The following is a 19,665-nucleotide window of genomic DNA, read 5'->3' as shown; positions in this document are numbered from 1 at the left end:
CGGATATTTAGTCCCTCCAGTGAGTTCTGGGTTTTCCTCAGGGTCTCCTACAGGTTGAATGTGCCCAGAAAAAACTGGTGTCCAGTGGCAAACTTAAGTCAGGCTTTCATGTTTCATAGAGAGCAAAGATTTTCCTCTGTGAAGTCTCAGATTATTATAGAGGTAGAGCTTTTTCATATTAACTACATTAAGATGTTTATTATGAGATATTTGTGTATCTTAGGTGCCTTTTTCGTATATTGCAGTCTACTTTTACAGTTATTCCTGGGATCTGAGCCTCTTTTCAGTTTTGACTTATCACGGTCATATCATTTGAGATCTCTTTAAATCCGTTACTATGCTTATGAGCTGCTACTATTTTTTTTCTCAAGACCTAAGAAAGGTCTTATGATCTCATACTGTTTACTCTCACTTCAGCTGTCAAGGAGGTTTAAAAAGAGTAAACTTCCTTCAAAATGCATGTTGATATGATAATACTATGTATGATTCCAGCTATTTTAGGTGGAATTAAATATGGGCAGGTGTTTATATATATATATATATATATATATATATATATATATATATATATATATATATATATATATATATATATATATATATATTTGTGCATTTAAAAAAAAGAATCGATCTCTCCTTTCAGTGAACCTGCTTTGAATGGGGAAAATAAGCATATATCTAACTAATATAATTGATGTATAAGTAAAAAGATCTACTAGATCTAACTAGTTACTGCCCGCCTCTGTTTATATCATAACATACAAAGAAAGTTCAATAATTCTATGATTAGATGAGATAAAGCAGAGTCACAGTGTTGACTTACATACAAGATAGGAAGTGAAAGAGCAATGTGAATAAATAACTTATTTTAGAACATTTTTTGTCAAAGGTATCTATTTAAATGATTATTTCTTATAAATGGGGCTCTTTAATATGGAGGACCAATCCTGCCATAATTAAAAATAAAAACAGAAATAAAAAAATGCTCCAAAAATAAAGAATTAAGCATACATTTAATTGCTCCCCCCCCCCCCCCCCCCAAATACAATAACAAATAAATGTAGGTAGAAACTTAATTATTCAGTGAGACATAAATATCTATATATATCTTTTAATTAGCTGGTCAGGGAACATCCGCTGGGGTTCCCCGAGCAGCCCCGGAGCTCACAAAAAAAATACAAAGGAAGAATAAACCAGACAAAAATATTATGCACATAACATGCACATACATAAATACTTAAAGAAATAAGTAATTAAAAGCTAATTAAAAGAGATACATATATTTATGTTTCACTGTATAACTTGACTTCTACCTAAAATTAATTTTATGCTTATTTATTTTTGGTGCATTTATTTATTTCTGTATTTTTAATTATGGCAGGATTAGACTTTACAGGAGCTCGTTATAGAACGGAGACTTGTAACAACATATTTAATACAGCAGAGGGCGCAGCTGAATGATTATGTTTATAAGTTATCTCTCTTTTCCTTTTACTTTCCACTTCCGGCTGGCTTCAGCCTAACTGACGCAAGGTTGCAGACTGGCTTCTGGGAAAGTTTGCTTATTTAGTTCGTATGTCTCTCTTCCATCGGTTCGGAGCTCTGACATTATGCTGATGTGAACGAAAACCAACTTTTTCTGACAGACGAGGAAACAATTGGTGTCCAAACAGGTATGGCTGCTTTTTATTAGATCTTCGGTACAAACTTAGCCTGACTGTCCGTCTGTGAAAATGTCGTTTTGTCTTTTACCGGCCGGTTACGGAGCTATTTATATCTGTCACTATTGGGAGAGGGGGGTGGGGTGTGTGGAAATAAATGAATAAAAGTTTTAAAGGCTGACAGATTTAGCTCGAGCCAAATAGAGAATATTTAGATAAAGGAAAACAAACCTACGCGTCTCTCTGTGAAGCTGACCAAACTTACTGTAAAAGTTTTATCCTTCTCGTTCTTTTTCTATTTTTGTTCTAATTAAATGTGTGTTTCTATAGACAGTCATTCGTAAAATGACAGAATTAAATAGCTATCTTTATTTGTGAGTAAAACAGCGTTCCTCTCATAAATTAGGCCTTTTATAAACAAAAGAAGAGCAGTCTGTGGCTTAAATTATTGGGAATATTTCTGCTTTTAAAAGTAACCTTTTAGTATAAACATAACAACATGTTTAGTGTAATAAACTCGAAACTACCTTTTTTTCCTGTTTAATCAGTTTCCAGTTATCCTAAACTTGGTTCTGCTGGTTTAGTCTCATCTGGTCTTTAAAGTTACAGGACACTTAATCTGTTAATCTGTCTGAAAACTCATGTAGCTAAATAATCTGCTCCATATATTTTCTTTGCTGGTTCCAGACTTAAACATGAAATAAACAAGAGTTGCAAATACCATTGAAATATATATATATTATTAATAAATGAGAATAAGGCAGGGCCCCAGCCTTCTGGCCTTTGTGTATACATGCTATGGACTGCTCTAAAGCTGTTGCAAATGGGGAAAAAGTGGGATTAAAAACTGTAATAAATAGTAAAACGATCAAAAACTATACAAGTATTAACAGTAGAACAAAGTATTGATAAAAGAGATGAATTGCACATATCCCCATGTCAGCTGTGATGTAACCTGGTTTAGTCAGAGGCTGTTTACTGTCTCGATGTTTCTGTATGACTAATTCTGATGGTACCTGCGATCTGACATCAGCTGCAGTGTTTCTGATCAGAATGTCATCTTGGTGGTCAGACTGAAGCGCCAAACACTTGAAAGAGAGGAGATTTTTTGCCTCTTTCCTTCAATAATGGCAGTAGATCAATGTATTTTATTCAGTATAACAGAATCAATATAAAAGCAGCACAATTCAACAGTTGTCTGTAAAAAAAACAGCTTCCATTTGAGGTCTTAAGAAAAAAAGTTTCCACGAAGTGTATGAGAAGAAAAGAAAGGCCTCAGAAGAAGCAGATATATCCAGAAGGTTTTGTGTGTAGAGCTCTCCTCGCAAAGCATTATAGGATTTGCTGTTACAGCGACTCATAACAAAGTTTGCGCAGGCACCGCGCGGTGTGGGAGGAGTTACTTGACCAACAGGGAGCAAAAAGTTGTGATCATCTGACCGAACGGTAAGTTAACTGAGATCAGTATTAGGGGTGTAAATAATAATCGTTTTGTATCGATGTATCGATCCAACAGCCGACGAGCAGATGCATCGATACGTCTGCAAGAGTATCGATTCATGTTTTTTTTTTTCTCCGGTCTATTTTTATCCATTTGCTCCTGGGTGTAATTCTCCCTCCCCTCCTTGCTGTGGCGCCTCGCCTCTGGAATGAGCTACCTTTTACCATTCGTTCTCTTGTTTGTATAGACACTTTTAAGAAACAACTAAAGACCCACTTTTTTAAACTCGTTTTTTAGTTTAATACTGTGTTTACTGTTTTTGTATGTTGTTTTAATTTATAGAAACTTTTTATAAATTTGTGCAGCACTTTGTGACCCTGGTCTGTGAAAAGTGCTATAGAAATAAAGTTTACTTACTTACTTACTTCCTCACTTCCTGGTTATACTCTTACAGCAGTTTGTTGCAGTAAGCTTGTATGAGCTATGAGAACAGCCTTTGAACAGAGGAGAAATGAGCTTGTGCATGCTCTTGCACGCGTTTAATAGGCGTTCCCTCTCTGAAGCGGGTACAGGGTTGTGCATGTCCATTTTTTTTAAGTGGTGAGGGCGGGTATTTTTAAAAAATCGCAAAAAAAATCCTCCGCAATACCTTTAAATTACTTCTTTTGTGATATTGTTGTTTTCTATATATCTAGTTATTGACTCTCTGGTGGGTGGGAGGCTGTTAAAGGTGTGTCTCCAGCATATTTACAGGGAAGCACTTTGGTCTCAAAGATGTCTGATTGCCTGTAGGTCAGACCTTCTATGTTGCTTTTATGAACTTCTGATCCTCTTTTTGCCTCCTATGTAAAAGGCCTGTAGTCAGGATGCTCTCCACGAGGCAAAAGTAGGAGTGGGTTTTCAGGTAAATCACGCTTTTCTAGTCTCCTCAACGGATGTGAGGAGAGGTCCTCATGATGTGGCCCTCTCCCGTGCTTCATCGTAAATGGTGGTATGAGTCGGACTTCTGGACACTAACATCCTCCAAAGTCTTCTCAGTTTCCTGCTTTTCAGGAGTTTTGGTGGAGAAAAAGGTAGCCTGTGTATTTTTGACCTATTTGAAATGATGGTGGGGAAAATAAAAAGGCAAAATTATTAGTGTAACCCTTACTCTATTAAAACATAACCTTTAAACAGGGCTTAACAATTCTCCAAAAATCATAATTACAAATATTTTCAACCATGACCTCGAAAGCTGCTTTTCTAGAGTCCATTGTTGCAGGACTTTACTGTAACATTTTATCGAAAAGTTTCTTACTTCTCCTCCCATGCACAGATCTGCATGCCAGCTGCAACTTTCATCCCTTCTGTGTGGGAGAAAACCCACTTTCAGCGTATTACTGTCACCTAAAGGGCTGGAGGGAGAAATGTGGAGTTTTGCTCTTGCAACGTGATTAAAACTGAGTGCCTCTGCATTTTGAAAATTATGTTTAGCTAATTTTCTTTTATATTCCAAATGCTATTAATTCCCTAGCCCTAAACCTTTAACTTTTGAAAAGAGGTTGGGACTACTACCAATCATGTTTAGCTGTTAAGAAGCTAAATCCTTGCCTCTGCTTACATTATCTTGAAAGCTGTGCAGTTCTGGATCAGACTTCAGTAAAACTAAAGGTCGTTCTATAAGGCATATTTTCTATAGATATTGATCCGATGTCTATCACAGTATAAACTGCTATTGTTTGATTGTTGGAAATCAAATTGTTCTCAAACATAAGGACAATGATTGTCATGTCTGGCAGTGATGGGTGAACAGGATGAACAGCAGGTGGCCTCGATACTCATCTCTGGGGCAGCACACCTTTATTCAAGGTGATGGTACAAATGTAATGTAGTTGGAAGGAGGTTCACCATCTACAGGTGCTGGTCATAAAATTAGAATATCATGAAAAAGTAGATTGATTTCAGTAATTCCATTTAAAAAGTGAAACTTGTATATTATATTCATACATTACATACAAACTCATATATTTCAGATGTTTATTTTGTTTAATTTTGATGATTACAAATGACAACAAATGAAAATCTCAAATTCATCATATCAGAAAATTTGAATATTGTGAAAAGGTTCAAAATTGATGGCCCCTGGTGCCACACTCTAATCAGCTAATTAACTCAAACCACCTGCAAAAGCCTTTAAATGGTCTTTCAGTCTAGTTCTATAGGCTACACAATCATGGGGAAGACTGCTGACTTGACAGTTGTCCAAAAGACGACCATCGACACCTTGCACAAGGAGGGCAAGACACAAAAGGTCATCGCTAAACAGGCTGGCTGTTCACAGAGCTCAGTGTCCAAGCACATTAATAGAGAGGCGAAGGGAAGGAAAAGATGTGGTCGAAAAAAGTGTACAAGCAAGAGAGATAACCGCACCCTGGAGAGGATTGTGAAACAAAACCCATTCAAAAATGTGGGGGAGATTCACAAAGAGTGGACTGCAGCTGGAGTGAGTGCTTCAAGAACCACCACACACAGACGTATGAAAGACATGGGTTTCTGCTGTCGCATTCCTTGTGTCAAGCCACTCTTGAACCACAGACAGCGTCAGAAGCGTCTTGCCTGGGCTAAAGAGAAACAGGACTGGACTGCTGGTGAGTGGTCCAAAGTCATGTTCTCTGATGAAAGTAAATTTTGCATTTCCTTTGGAAATCAAGGTCCCAGAGTCTGGAGGAAAAGAAGAGAGGCACTTCATCCACGTTGCTTGAAGTCCAGTGTAAAGTTTCCACAGTCAGTGATGGTTTGGGGTGCCATGTCATCTGCTGGTGTTGGTCCATTGTGTTTTCTGAGGTCCAGGGTCAACGCAGCCACATACCAGGAAGTTTTAGAGCACTTCATGCTTCCTGCAGCTGACCAACTTTTTGGAGATGCAGATTTCATTTTCCAACAGGACTTGGCACCTGCACACAGTGCCAAAGCTACCAGTACCTGGTTGAAGGACCATGGTATCCCTGTTCTTAATTGGCCAGCAAACTCTCCTGACCTTAACCCCATAGAAAATCTATGGGGTATTGTTAAGAAGAAGATGCAATACACCAGACCCAACAATTCAGAAGAGCTAAAAGCCACTATTAGAGCAACCTGGGCTATCATAACACCTGAGCAGTGCCACAGACTGATCGACTCCATGCCACGCCGCATTGCTGCAGTAATACAGGCCAAAGGAGGCCCAACTAAATACTGAGTGCTGTACATGCTCATACTTTTCATGTTCATACTTTTCAGTTGGCCAACATTTCTATAAATCCTTTGTTTTTATTGGTCTTCAGTAATATTCTAATTTTCTGATATGATGAATTTGAGATTTTCATTTGTTGTCATTTGTAATCATCAAAATTAAACAAAATAAACATCTGAAATATATGAGTTTGTATGTAATGTATGAATATAATATACAAGTTTCACTTTTTAAATGGAATTACTGAAATCAATCTACTTTTTCATGATATTCTAATTTTATGACCAGCACCTGTATTTGTAGATCAGTTTAGGCTGATGCTGTGCAGGTTGGACTCCAGGCTTGTGGGAATGACTGTTGAAGCTTCCTTTAGGTCATGTATCTCTCCTGGCTTTGACTTCATGTTCCTCGCATTCAAAACAAAAATGCATGAAACCATCTTTGGACCTAAGATCTTGTCATACCAGCATAATTTCCTCAACTGCAGAAATACCTCACACAGGAAACAAAGATGTAGACTTTTGGTCACTCCTTTCATAAACCCTTTGATTACATAGCATTGGTTCAGTTATGTATTTCAGTATTTATTTTAAAGTTTCTAATAGTTATAGTGATCAGGGCTTCCAGATCATGAAAATCCCAGATTTTCTGTTTTAGAAAATTAGCATATTGCATAACAACAATGAACAACATCATGTGATGGAAGTATTATAGCTGAAACAATGATGGGGAATCCTGCAGTCATCATCCACTTGTTTGTTTGTTCTTGATTATCCAAGCATATACATTAAAAGTTAAGTGGATGGAAAAAAGGGTGGTAGAAAAAGTGCCTCACGTATTCTTCTCTGCTCCTGCCTTGATCTAATCGTTGTCGGTGGTTTAATTATCAGAATAAATTAACTGCTAATTAAAACAAACTGTTTATTATAGTAAAATATTAATAACTACGTCATAAAAGATCATATCTAACTGGCTGATTGGAAAATGAATAATAAGTCATGTGGTTTTTGGGATGGGAGTTGCTTAAATAAAGTGTTCTGTGAAATTCCATTCATTTGAAGAGGAAAACATGAGGAAGGGAAGCAAATTACCGACAGGGTTTTGCTTAAATGTTACCAGTGAACCCAGAGGGAACATCAAGTAAATAAGCCCTCCTCTCAGCCCTAGGACTCATGCAACCTCTATTGTCAGCAGTCATAAGTTTGTCTCTGACAAGGTCTGCTCTGCTGAACACATTTTTTATAAGGTAAGAGCCTGCTTCTAGTTAAACAAACTGTCACTTTACATTTACTAAATTTGTTTTATAAAAGCATAAAAAATTATCTAAAAAGGGAAAAATGGTGCCTTTTAATTCTGTGCTTAGTGTGGTTCCTTACAGTTTAATCAGCTCTGTTTCTTTAGACATTGCTTTTATTTCACTCCTGACTGTTTTGAAAGTGAAACCAACCGAATGATTCAGCAGCCACGCAGTGGTTATTCTCCACTGAATAATCTGTTAAAATAGCAGCTCCCATTGCTTCTCCAGGGTTTATCTTTATGAACCCTACAACTGCTAGAATCCTGTTATTTACATTAAGATTTATTCTAGCTAAGAAAACAGAGATTTACAGTTGGAGCAGCCTAAACCGTGACACTTTCTAGTTATCTGTTTAAAAGTATTATTTTTTTTTAAATGTTCTGAGCTTCATATTTATCAGGAATGTTTGCCTTCTCTTAAACACATGAGTCAACTAATCTGCAGAGGAAGAACTTTCATTCTAGCAAGCTGTTGTAACAAAGTTTAGATTTGCTCTCCTGGACATGTGCTGACATGTCTAAAAGCTGTCAGCAACATAGTAGATATGCCTCTGAAGTACATGAACTGATCCTGGATCTATCAAAACATTACTCTACATCAATAAAAGGTAAATAAGAGTCTAAAGATTCCTTTTTTGAGATTGAAATACTTTTAATGTTGTTTTTTTTGTAAAGTTCTCAATCATTACCTGATACCAAATTTTAATGAAATGATATTCTTAACGTTTTCCCCCAGTTCACTCCTGGCATACCCTGGGCAGATGAGTCTGAGTGGGTGTCAGGATAGCCACATTTTCCTACTTAAGTTTTTGTTTTTGTTTTTAGTTCACAACATTTGCGTAGGAAGTGGTGTACGTGTTAGTCCCCATTTTGTATGTCTACTGGTCTACTCCCTGCCTAGTAAACTAGCCTCCAAAATCATTTTTTTTTTTTTTACTGTACTTGTTAGTGCAGCTTTTTGAAGCTTTGCATTATTCTTACAAACATAGTGATGCTACTGGGATGTTATTCGGTCTTAAGGCATGTCAGTGATCCAAAACTAACCGGCAAATAAAAAAAAAATCTCTCGTCATGTTTGCTGTGGCAGATATACACTGAGAAATTATTAGGCGGCAGATTGATGACGAGGGTTGTAGGAAAGTCATGGATAAATCTTTGCTCATTCTCTAAATCTGCGGTCTTATGTCGTACCATAAGGGTAGTTCTATGATTGCCTTTTTTTCCTATCTAGTGATAAAAGACAACCTGTGATGGATATTAAACAATATTAGTAAATATAATATTAGTAAATACAAGGATGTATAAAATGACTTCTTAATTTATCCACAGTGAGAATCTTCTGGAAAACGGAACCACCAGAACTTGGCCTACAGGACAGTGGCCTCAAACTCCAGTCGTTGAGGCCCGGTGTCCTGCAGCTTTTTGGTATGTCTTTGTTTCAACAGACCTGACACTAATATGAGCTAATTAGCATTAGCCTGACTGCTACTATTGAGTTAGTGTAGCCTTTGGATTCATTTGTTGTCAAACTCAGAATTTAGGTTGGGGAATACTGTTATAGGGAGATAGTTTTTCAACATGTTGCTGCGCCGCAAATATGGGAAGAAAGTAATGAAATCGTGTTTAGATGATTGCTAAAGTCGCACAGTGTAGGAACGACATTAATTACATAAAATGTGAAGGCTGAGTGCTCTATTCTTGAAAAACAAATTACTAAAATCTGTGTTTTATTTTGTTTTCTCAATTATAGGAAATGGATTTCCAAAGGGTGCTGCTTGGCGTGGAGAAAGATCTGTCCCAAGATGAAGTAGAAGCAATAGCTTTTCTGTGCACTGACCTCTTGCGCAAAAACCCGAACTCTGTTTCATCAGTAAGCGACCTGTTCACTATGCTGATGGACGAGGACCGCCTGTCCGCTGAAGAACCACAGCTCCTGATCGAACTCCTTCTCACCATCCAGCGTCCTGTTATCCTGCGTGAATTGGGAATCTCTGACCGAATGTTTACAGCTAGTCAGATCTCACCCTACAGGTGGGCTGCCCTTGTTCTCTCATCAAAAGATTGGTATATTCAGGTACATTCAGATTAGCTAGGTCATGTTATTGGATTGGATGGATTTCAGTTTGGAACAGAAGTTGAAGACACATATTTTTCTCCTTTATTATAGTTTCTATTGTCATACACTGTAAAATAACTGCCAATAATCTCTGCCTTTAGAGATGCTCCTGCCAAAGATCCAAAAGGCCTTGCTGGGAATTAATTACTTAGTGTAGTTGGAGGGGGGGGGGGGGGGGGGGGGGGGGGGGGGGGGGGGGTTGTTCAAATCAGATCACGTGTGCAACTTGGTAGGAAGACTTTTAAAAGGTATAAATTGTGCATGTTGTATGAAATTATTTAATGGTCCCATATTATACAAAATTGAGTTTTAGAAAGTCAAAATTGAGTTTTACTGTCATAGGAGTCGTAAAGCCTGTTTATGAGATTCACATTGCCTTTTTTCACCTCTTTATGTGTGCTCAAAATGCTCTGATTGAAAAACTTCCCCTGATGACGTCATCAGGAGAATGCTTTTAAATAAGCTGTCCAGAGCGCTCTGTAGCAGCCCGTGAGCCAAGCTCCAGCTTTCGTCTTATGTATTATTGCATACTCCGAGGCTATCTTTACAAACTCTCACTGGCTGTCATGGTTGTGGGTTGGGGGGGTCGCTGACTTTGGGAGGATGGGATGGGAAAGCCAAAAAGATTTTTAGTAAAAGCCATATGCCTAATCAGAGAATTTCCTGCACAAGTGGCAAAAACATGCTCTGGGTGCCTAATTGGTAATATTTTTAATTTTAAAATATATAGAATAATATGGGACATTTCATAGAAGTTTCCAATAATAACAGAGAAACCATGCAGCCAGCAGCAAAGATGTAAACATGCTACAGAGTTTGTTGGGATTAGTGATGGTTATAATGTCTAAGATCTGCGATAGCCTCTTTTCTATTGCCTCTCAAGAGCTCTAGGCTGAACCTTATCTCTTACGTTCTTTCATTTCAGGAAGCTGTTGTACCACCTTTCAGAGGAAATAACCACTGAAGAGCTGAAAAAGATGAAGTTCCTGTTGGATAAAGACCTCCCACGAAAAAAACTTGAGAAAAAAGTTGAGTGATTCTTTCTTCAGGCTACTGTGTGGCAGAGGTTTCTGCTTCTATCCGCATCTTCTACACCTTGCCATTAAATTAGACACTCTGTAATGGACAGTAACAAAAAGTCAAAATATTTTGACCCATCACAAAGTTGTATGCCTAATCCTGCTTTAAACCTGCTCACATTTTCAGACTACCCTGGGGGTGTTCCTGGAGATGGAGCGCAGGGACCTCATAAATGAAGATAATCTTGATTATCTTGCTAACATATTCAAATCAGTGTTTCCTTTGTTGAATGAAAAGATTCGACGCTTTTCAGAAGGTAAGCCATTCATTATCATAGATGTAGACTGTAAATGATACCTTCATGGTTTCACTTTCATTAGATAAGAAATACTTTTTACACATGTGCAGTTTAGGGAATGCGAAACTGAAACTAAGAAGGTTTATCTTCAGTCAGAGAGACGATTTTAATTTCTCGTTTAAATATATATATTTACAAGAGTTAGTTTTCACACAAATCATAAAAAAGTAAAGATATCTGCCTTAAAAAAATTCTTCTTTGAGAGTATGACTATTTTAATCTGTTCAGATGTTAAAATGTCTGTTTGCATTGAACAATGCAAATAACAGAACATTCCAGAATTAGCAGGTACCTTAATGTACCATACAGTATTTTGCCTCAACAGCGTTTACTAAATATGTTCATATTTTTAGTAAAAGTTGAAATGATCAGTTTTGAAGTAAAGAACGTGAACGAGGGCAACGTTCACTCTGAGAATAATGAGCGACGCAGACAACTCACATCCACGTTCTATTGATAACGACACTTTTCAATGGATAACGTCAGGTTTTACGGCACTTATTACGGTAGACAGCATGACAGACCAGTACTGTCAGCTGCTAGTACTAGTCTGCACGATTCTGACTCATCTACTTGTATTTCTGATGCCAGTTTAGCAAAGCGCTTGGCGGAATTTTTTAACCAATCAAAGAAAGACGAAAGAAAAAAGAAAACGTTTTAACAAACAAGTCCGTACTTTAGCCACTTCAAGTTGAAAGTGAGTCATAGCAAGCATTGAAGCTATCTTGGGAAATATCTGCAACTGAATGAGGAACTTAACAAAGCATTTTTGATACAGATCGTTTCAGCAGGACCTGAATGTACCTGTATGATTTTAAAGTTCTATTTAATTTAGCTAAATAAAGGCTTCACTCCACACACAGTGTACCTTGACTGCATTGAGTATTTTACATTTATTTCTATATATTATGATCACACATTTAAAGGGTGAAATATGAGGTTCTATTGTGTAGGATTGTGGCTTCATTTACCGAAGAACTCAAACTACTTCATTTATAAGTTTGTGAACAAAGTTTCATCTATGTGAACTGAACTTTGAGCTAATTTTTTTTATTATTATGAACTGGCTAAACATTGGTACCATGGATATAAATACAATACGAAACAAACAAATGAACATTCTTCCATCAAAATAGTCTTAAATAATTTAGTATCATACTTTAAAAAAAAGCAATATAAAACCACAGCAAGAATTAATTACACTACAAGCAATACATGAAAGATGCCAAAGAATCCCATAATAAATTGTTATAAAATTGATTATCAAGGATACATTATTTTAAGTGAAGGTGGAATAAATATTTAATTTCTATCTCAATAAACTGTCAGTCAAAATAAATGTACAATGTGTAAGAGGAACATCAGTGCTGCCTCTTACAGTGGATCTGGTGGTTCCTATAGATGACAATGTGAGAAGTGCTTTAAGTCTACATAAATAACATTATCATCTGCATACAATTGCATATCTCCGCTGTCACACACCGATGAGAGTTCTTTAGTATCTATGGTAAATTAAAATGTATGGACCTTTGAGGAACCCCAGTGTGTTCTGAGCTGTAGAACATTGGTTAATGCTCTCTATAGAAGGAAAATCAGCAGGAGAAAGGTAGAAGCATGGAGGTTGGTTTATTATATCTTCCCTGATAAAGGTTTAAGTTTGTAGATCTAAAAAAGACTTTAGGCAGAGTGCTCAGCCTGGATAGCTGCTGTTTTGGCCAGCCTCAATGTTGAAGCTCATTTCCCAATGTTGTGTGTGTAGTTGTTGTTGCCTGTGTGCCCAGATCTATTTAGGAAAGTCTTTTGAATCAAAATAAAACATTTTTCCCAGGCTAATGAAAAAAATAAAAAAACTAGAAATTGCAAAAATTGTGCCTTTTACTAGATTTTACTAACTGTCCAGATGCTATTTCCTACCCTCTGCATCCAAAGCACAAACGCATATTAACTTACGTAAAATATGAATGGATAGAATATATCTTAGCCTTTTCTGCTCTTACTGTTTGTTTCTCTTTAGTATCAGTTTCTTTGTCTTTTCTTTTAGATAAGTGTCGTCCAAGGTCTTCATCTTTGCCTCCTGAGCCAAACCAGGTATACCTTTTTTCTGAATATTAGACATAACCTCTGTTATCGTGCTAAACTCCATGGTTTTAACACTCGACTTTTTACCATTTATCAGATCCTAAAACAATTTAACAGGACTGGCTCATTTAACATGAATGGTAAGTAATGAGTAATTTTTCTTCTACTAATTCTGACATTTTAGAAGTTTTTTTTTTTTAGCAGACAAAAATGAAGATAAGTTTGTTTTTTGATGAGATGCATAGAAAAAAATGCTTATTTACATATTGCACTTTTAAATATATATTCTTTCCTTTTAGTTGCAATTACATAACATTTTTTTTTTCTTCTTCTTAAGATCCAATGCATCCGTTGGTAAGAATCTAAAAGCATTCAATAATTGGACAGTGATTAGGCATCTAAATAAAGATATAAAATCATTGATTAATATTTGAATAAGTTTTTTTTTTCCCTCATGTGATTTATGTCCTGCAGCCTTCAATGAATTCCTTCAACACCTCTAATGGTATCTGTTTATTTGTATATTTAGATATTTCCAGTATCTTTCTATTAAATCTGTATAATTGAGTAATTTTCAGCAGTTTTTCTGAGCTTATATTTAGTAAATATAGCTACCCCATGATATGGGGATGTAATGTTTTAGGCACTGAAAGGAATCACTTGAACCTCCTTATCTACAGGTGCTGGTCATAAAATTAGAATATCATGAAAAAGTAGATTGATTTCAGTAATTCCATTTAAAAAGTGAAACTTGTATATTATATTCATACATTACATACAAACTCATATATTTCAGATGTTTATTTTGTTTAATTTTGATGATTACAAATGACAACAAATGAAAATCTCAAATTCATCATATCAGAAAATTAGAATATTGTGAAAAGGTTCAAAATTGATGGCCCCTGGTGCCACACTCTAATCAGCTAATTAACTCAAACCACCTGCAAAAGCCTTTAAATGGTCTTTCAGTCTAGTTCTATAGGCTACACAATCATGGGGAAGACTGCTGACTTGACAGTTGTCCAAAAGACGACCATCGACACCTTGCACAAGGAGGGCAAGACACAAAAGGTCATCGCTAAAGAGGCTGGCTGTTCACAGAGCTCAGTGTCCAAGCACATTAATAGAGAGGCGAAGGGAAGGAAAAGATGTGGTCGAAAAAAGTGTACAAGCAAGAGAGATAACCGCACCCTGGAGAGGATTGTGAAACAAAACCCATTCAAAAATGTGGGGGAGATTCACAAAGAGTGGACTGCAGCTGGAGTGAGTGCTTCAAGAACCACCACACACAGACGTATGAAAGACATGGGTTTCTGCTGTCGCATTCCTTGTGTCAAGCCACTCTTGAACCACAGACAGCGTCAGAAGCGTCTTGCCTGGGCTAAAGAGAAACAGGACCAAAGTCATGTTCTCTGATGAAAGTAAATTTTGCATTTCCTTTGGAAATCAAGGTCCCAGGGTCTGGAGGAAAAGAAGAGAGGCACTTCATCCACGTTGCTTGAAGTCCAGTGTAAAGTTTCCACAGTCAGTGATGGTTTGGGGTGCCATGTCATCTGCTGGTGTTGGTCCATTGTGTTTTCTGAGGTCCAGGGTCAACGCAGCCACATACCAGGAAGTTTTAGAGCACTTCATGCTTCCTGCAGGTGACCAACTTTTTGGAGATGCAGATTTCATTTTCCAACAGGACTTGGCACCTGCACACAGTGCCAAAGCTACCAGTACCTGGTTGAAGGACCATGGTATCCCTGTTCTTAATTGGCCAGCAAACTCTCCTGACCTTAACCCCATAGAAAATCTATGGGGTATTGTGAAGAAGAAGATGCAATACACCAGACCCAACAATTCAGAAGAGCTAAAAGCCACTATTAGAGCAACCTGGGCTATCATAACACCTGAGCAGTGCCACAGACTGATCGACTCCATGCCACGCCGCATTGCTGCAGTAATACAGGCCAAAGGAGGCCCAACTAAATACTGAGTGCTGTACATGCTCATACTTTTCATGTTCATACTTTTCAGTTGGCCAACATTTCTATAAATCCTTTGTTTTTATTGGTCTTCAGTAATATTCTAATTTTCTGATATGATGAATTTCAGATTTTCATTTGTTGTCATTTGTAATCATCAAAATTAAACAAAATAAACATCTGAAATATATGAGTTTGTATGTAATGTATGAATATAATATACAAGTTTCACTTTTTAAATGGAATTACTGAAATCAATCTACTTTTTCATGATATTCTAATTTTATGACCAGCACCTGTATATTTTCTAGATGTTCAGGATATGTTTCTGTGTTTTTTTTTTACTTTTTGTTTTGTGTAAAACTGACTTCATTTCTTACTTGTTTTTATAAAAGAGCCTGTGGCTTCTTTGGATACCAGTGCACTTCCTGAAATCAAGAGATCTGAATCCCAGGAAAATATTGAGGTACAGACATTTATTTATTCTTTAGTTTTGCTAAATGCTAACAAACATAAGGTTTTGTTTTTGTCCTCTGGGAAATATTTAGGTGTTTTTCAAGTTTGTGTTTAGCTTGGGGAAAACTTATAGTATGAGATTATCAGTAGTTCCACTTTGTTTTCCTTGTAACATTGTCTAAAATATCATCTATGTTTCTTTCTTTTGTTTTTCTTTTTGTCTTTACTCCCTCCTGTGTATCTTCTTCCTTCATTCCTTTCATTTATCTCCCTCTCTTACTGTACTTGTCCTTAGTGGTGCAATTTTAGACCAGACTTAGAGACTTAGACAAACTTTCTTTTCTTTTGTATACCCACAGTGTATACAAAACAAAATTCCATTGCATAAAGCTTACAGTGGTGAAATGATATTGCAGTTGGAGTTGATAAACATTACCAATATAAAGTGCAGCAGTGATCAGAATGTAAACAATGTAGGAGAAGAGAAAGCCAGTTTAAAAGTCATTGTCAGGTGTTTCAGAAACTGCACCCCACACTGAAAAGGGGTGGAGCCATGACTTTAAGAGTGAAGCTGGATTTACTCAGAAAGAGCAGTCGACTATTTCCATTCTTTTTATTTTTATTTCCCTCTTTTTGTGGTCAGTCGTAACAACAGTCAGGTAAAAACCTTAACCATAATACACTTTTAAAAAAAAATAAGGAACACTTTGTAATCAGAGTATAGCATCAAGTTAATTAAACTTCTGGGATATTGATTTGGTCAGGTAAGTAGCAGAGGGGGTGTTAATCAGTTTCAGCTGCTTTGGTGTTAATGAAATAACAACAGGTGCACTAGAGGGGCAACAACGAGACGACCATCAAAACAGGAATGGTTTTACAGGTGGAGGCCACTGACATTTCTTCCCCTCCTCATCTTTTTTGACTCTTTGTCACCAGTTTTGCATTTGGCTAGGGTCACTGTCTCTACTGTTAGCATTAGGGGCTACCTGGACCCTATAGAGGTTGCACCGGCAGTCCAACTCCTCCAGGATGGCACATCAATATGTGCCATTGCCAGAAGGTTTGCTGTGTCTTGCAGCCATTAGCAAATCAAGGTGTACAAATCAAATGAGGAGGACTCCACTCAAATTACAGACTAGATTAAACACAGCAGCAGTAGTAAGATCCTATATAAAGGTCAGATTTCTTACCAACTGCCTCTTCAGTTTTTTGACATGGTTCCTCAAATTCTCTGCAGCTAGTATTCAGCACAAATCTCTTACACAACTTGCAGGAAAGAGCTGCCTTCCTAGGTGTCATTTATGCCTTCACCAGTGTCAGGCAAAGCAATTTATATGTGCACACACCAATAGCCCTGGCCTGGGCTGCCACCAATTAGCAACTCAGCGCAACAATAAGGTTTAGTGCAGTGCAAAAATGTATATAGTGCAAAATGCAGTACAACGTTGAGTTGTTGTTTTTATGATCATCTTTATGCACATTGTTGAAAAGACCTGCCCTCTCTACTTAAAAAAAAAAAAAAAAAAAAAAAAAAATTTCACATGCTCACAACTAGGTACCTGAGCCGTTTTCTCCTCGGGCACTCTCTGTTTAAAAGTTGCTATTTGCATCTCTTATACGAGCTTACTTTCCAAAAGGAGATTAGCATTTTTTCCACTATGTCAGACTCACCACTGGTAAGCAAAAATGGGTACGAGCACGTGGGATGGCCTAAACATATCACCAGAATGATTGACAATTAGGAGAACCACTTATTTTGATGATCCATCCGGAAAAAGAAAATCCTCCACCTTTAATAGTTTATATGTTAAGATCAGCATAAAGAATGAAACCCCAGGAAAACGTCCATCTGTATTATTATGACCGTTTTCCATAGAGAATATGTGTAAAATATTATGGATTATGTAAAAAAAAAAAATTTTTTTTTTTTCGGTTTTTAATCTTTTTTTTGGGGGGGTTTATGTTTCTAGGTTCTGAAAAAATATCAGATGACTGGAAAGAAGAGAGGAATTTGTTTAATAGTGAACAACAATGACTTCTCTCATTCCACAGTCGCTTTAAAGGAAAGAAAGGGAACCAGTGCTGATGAAGGTAAGTTTAGGTCTTATGAATCTTAATTGAACTGCATATTTATTTTTATAAACTGTTTACTCTGAATAGTAACTCTGTTTTTAACAATTTTCCTTTATTTATATTCCTTTCAGATGCTCTGAAAGAAGTGTTTGAATGGCTGGGCTTTGATGTGGAGATACACCAAGACTGTAACGGACAGAAAATTCTCTCCGTGCTTCAGGAACTCCGAAAAAAGGACCATAGCCAGATGGACTGCCTGGTGTGCTGCGTTCTCAGTCATGGCACGGAGGGCGGGGTCTACGGCGTAGATGGCAAAGTGGTTAAGATCAAGGACATGATGTCCCCCTTCTACGGACAGATGTGCCCCTCTTTGGTAGAAAAACCAAAGCTTTTTTTCATCCAGGCTTGCCAAGGCACAAACGAGCTGAGGCCCATCCAGGCAGACGGCCCTGAGGACGAAACCAGCGAAGTTGTTAGCGATGCAAGAGTGGCGAACGAGAGCATCCCAACAGCTGCAGACTTCCTGTTGGGAATGGCCACCCTTCCTGATTACGTCTCTTTCAGGGATAAGAGCAATGGGACCTGGTACATCCAGTCATTGTGCCAGAACCTTGTCAAGCTTGTGCCAAAGTGAGTAAAACAATGATCACATATCTGGTGCTAATCATTTCTTTCATGGAGAGAAATTAAAATCAATTATAGGCACATCTTAAAAAAAAAAAATCATCGAAAAGTTAATTTATTTCTGTAAAGTGGTTCAAAAGGAGAAACTCATAAATATGTACTTTATGCACAGTGAGGCACGTGAAGTGCTTATTTCCTTTCATTTAGATGATAATGGCTTTACATAAAGCCATTGTATTATTTACAGCACTCTTAACAGCCTGAATGCTTGTGTTAGCCAAACTATAAAATCTGTGTTCGATGATTTATTGATTGGTTTTATACCAGAATCATCCGCCTTTAATGACTGTTATGAATATCAAACTGACTTGTGATAAACATACATAATTAGCTCTGGCTCAAACTGTTGTTTATTTTCAGAACTTTTACATTGTTTAAACTAAATCTAGTATCCAATGTTTTGCCAGGGGGATCGACCTTGTCTCCATTCTCACAGAAGTGAACAACGACGTCAGTAAGAAGACCGACAATACGCAGCGGAAAAAGCAAATGCCACAGCCATCTTTTTCGCTCCGGAAGAGAGTGGTCTTCCCGATCCCTAAAAGGCCTCCCCCCTTCCTCAATTGACTTTCCTGACAAAAGGGATTTTTTTTTCTTCTGACAGTCTACAGGTTTGAAGCAGTTTCTGGACTTTGTTAGTGGCTTTATTTGAGAATTCATATAAAATCTGTTGCATTAACGCTTAAAATGGTATGAATGAATCCCTGCTGTCTGCCCTTTGTTCCCCATATTTACCATAACCATTTTACACTGTTTCAATTAATTTAGACCTTGCCAGTTCATCATATCATGATTATTATAGCAGTTCATCGTGAGACATGATGAACTGCTATAATAATACATTATATAATGTTTTTCTGTTTGAAAATGTGTATATATGTACATTTTTTATTGCATGAGCATATTAATGCAATTATATTTTCCTATGAAGTGTTGTTTCCAGTTTGTCATCTCCTCTGCCTTAGTCCCATTGCAATATTAAAAAAAAAATGCTGTTCTTTATCCAACGTTAACAAGTAATGTTTACAAAGTCCTAGATGTGCTTTATTTTGCCATAAAATACTCAGATTTGAAAAATGATGTATTCTCTGAGTTTTTTTTAAATAATAAAACCTGCTGGACTAGATGAATGTAAATTTATAAAAGAAACTGATCTCCAAAGAAATATGCAGTGTATTTTGTTGATTTATTGATTGTTTATTGTTGTTTGTCAAATTGAAATAAATTTCTATTCTTCCATTCATTCATTTAGATATTTATTTGTGTTCTGTGCTTGGTACGTTCATTAACCAATTAGATG

At 36.9% G+C, this 19,665-nt stretch overlaps 1 protein-coding gene across 3 annotated transcripts; it reads left to right on the top strand.

Moving 5' to 3' along the window:
* The first annotated feature begins 1,516 nt into the window (after positions 1-1,516).
* casp10 (caspase 10, apoptosis-related cysteine peptidase) lies at positions 1,517-19,612 on the top strand. Of its 3 annotated transcripts, none has more exons than XM_038280212.1 (13): positions 1,517-1,673; positions 8,939-9,034; positions 9,360-9,640; positions 10,651-10,753; positions 10,932-11,061; positions 13,145-13,191; positions 13,280-13,322; positions 13,520-13,536; positions 13,657-13,687; positions 15,548-15,618; positions 17,579-17,699; positions 17,813-18,311; positions 18,773-19,612. In XM_038280212.1, the coding sequence occupies exons 3-13, from the start codon at positions 9,363-9,365 to the stop codon at positions 18,930-18,932; spliced, it is 1,500 nt and encodes a 499-aa protein (XP_038136140.1). In that variant the 5' UTR covers positions 1,517-1,673; positions 8,939-9,034; positions 9,360-9,362; the 3' UTR covers positions 18,933-19,612. The 3 variants fall into 3 exon arrangements, with proteins under 3 accessions (XP_038136140.1, XP_038136142.1, XP_038136141.1); XM_038280213.1 differs by lacking the exon at positions 1,517-1,673 and adding an exon at positions 7,416-7,559; XM_038280214.1 differs by lacking the exons at positions 13,520-13,536; positions 13,657-13,687.
* The last annotated feature ends 53 nt before the right edge of the window (positions 19,613-19,665 follow it).

This window comes from Cyprinodon tularosa, unplaced genomic scaffold, assembly GCF_016077235.1.
Source record: "Cyprinodon tularosa strain WSP-4 unplaced genomic scaffold, ASM1607723v1 ctg158, whole genome shotgun sequence".
In the NCBI taxonomy this organism is placed as follows: Eukaryota; Metazoa; Chordata; class Actinopteri; order Cyprinodontiformes; family Cyprinodontidae; genus Cyprinodon; species Cyprinodon tularosa.
This window is presented reverse-complemented; position numbering and strand designations above follow the sequence as displayed.

Coding starts and splice junctions, on each gene's coding strand:
- casp10 (XM_038280212.1), top strand. CDS start 9,363: ATGGATTTCCAAAGGGTGCTGCTTGGCGTGGAGAAAGATCTGTCCCAA. Junction 9,641..10,650: donor AGTCAGATCTCACCCTACAG/GTGGGCTGCCCT, acceptor CTTTCATTTCAG/GAAGCTGTTGTACCACCTTT. Junction 11,062..13,144: donor GATTCGACGCTTTTCAGAAG/GTAAGCCATTCA, acceptor CTTTTCTTTTAG/ATAAGTGTCGTCCAAGGTCT.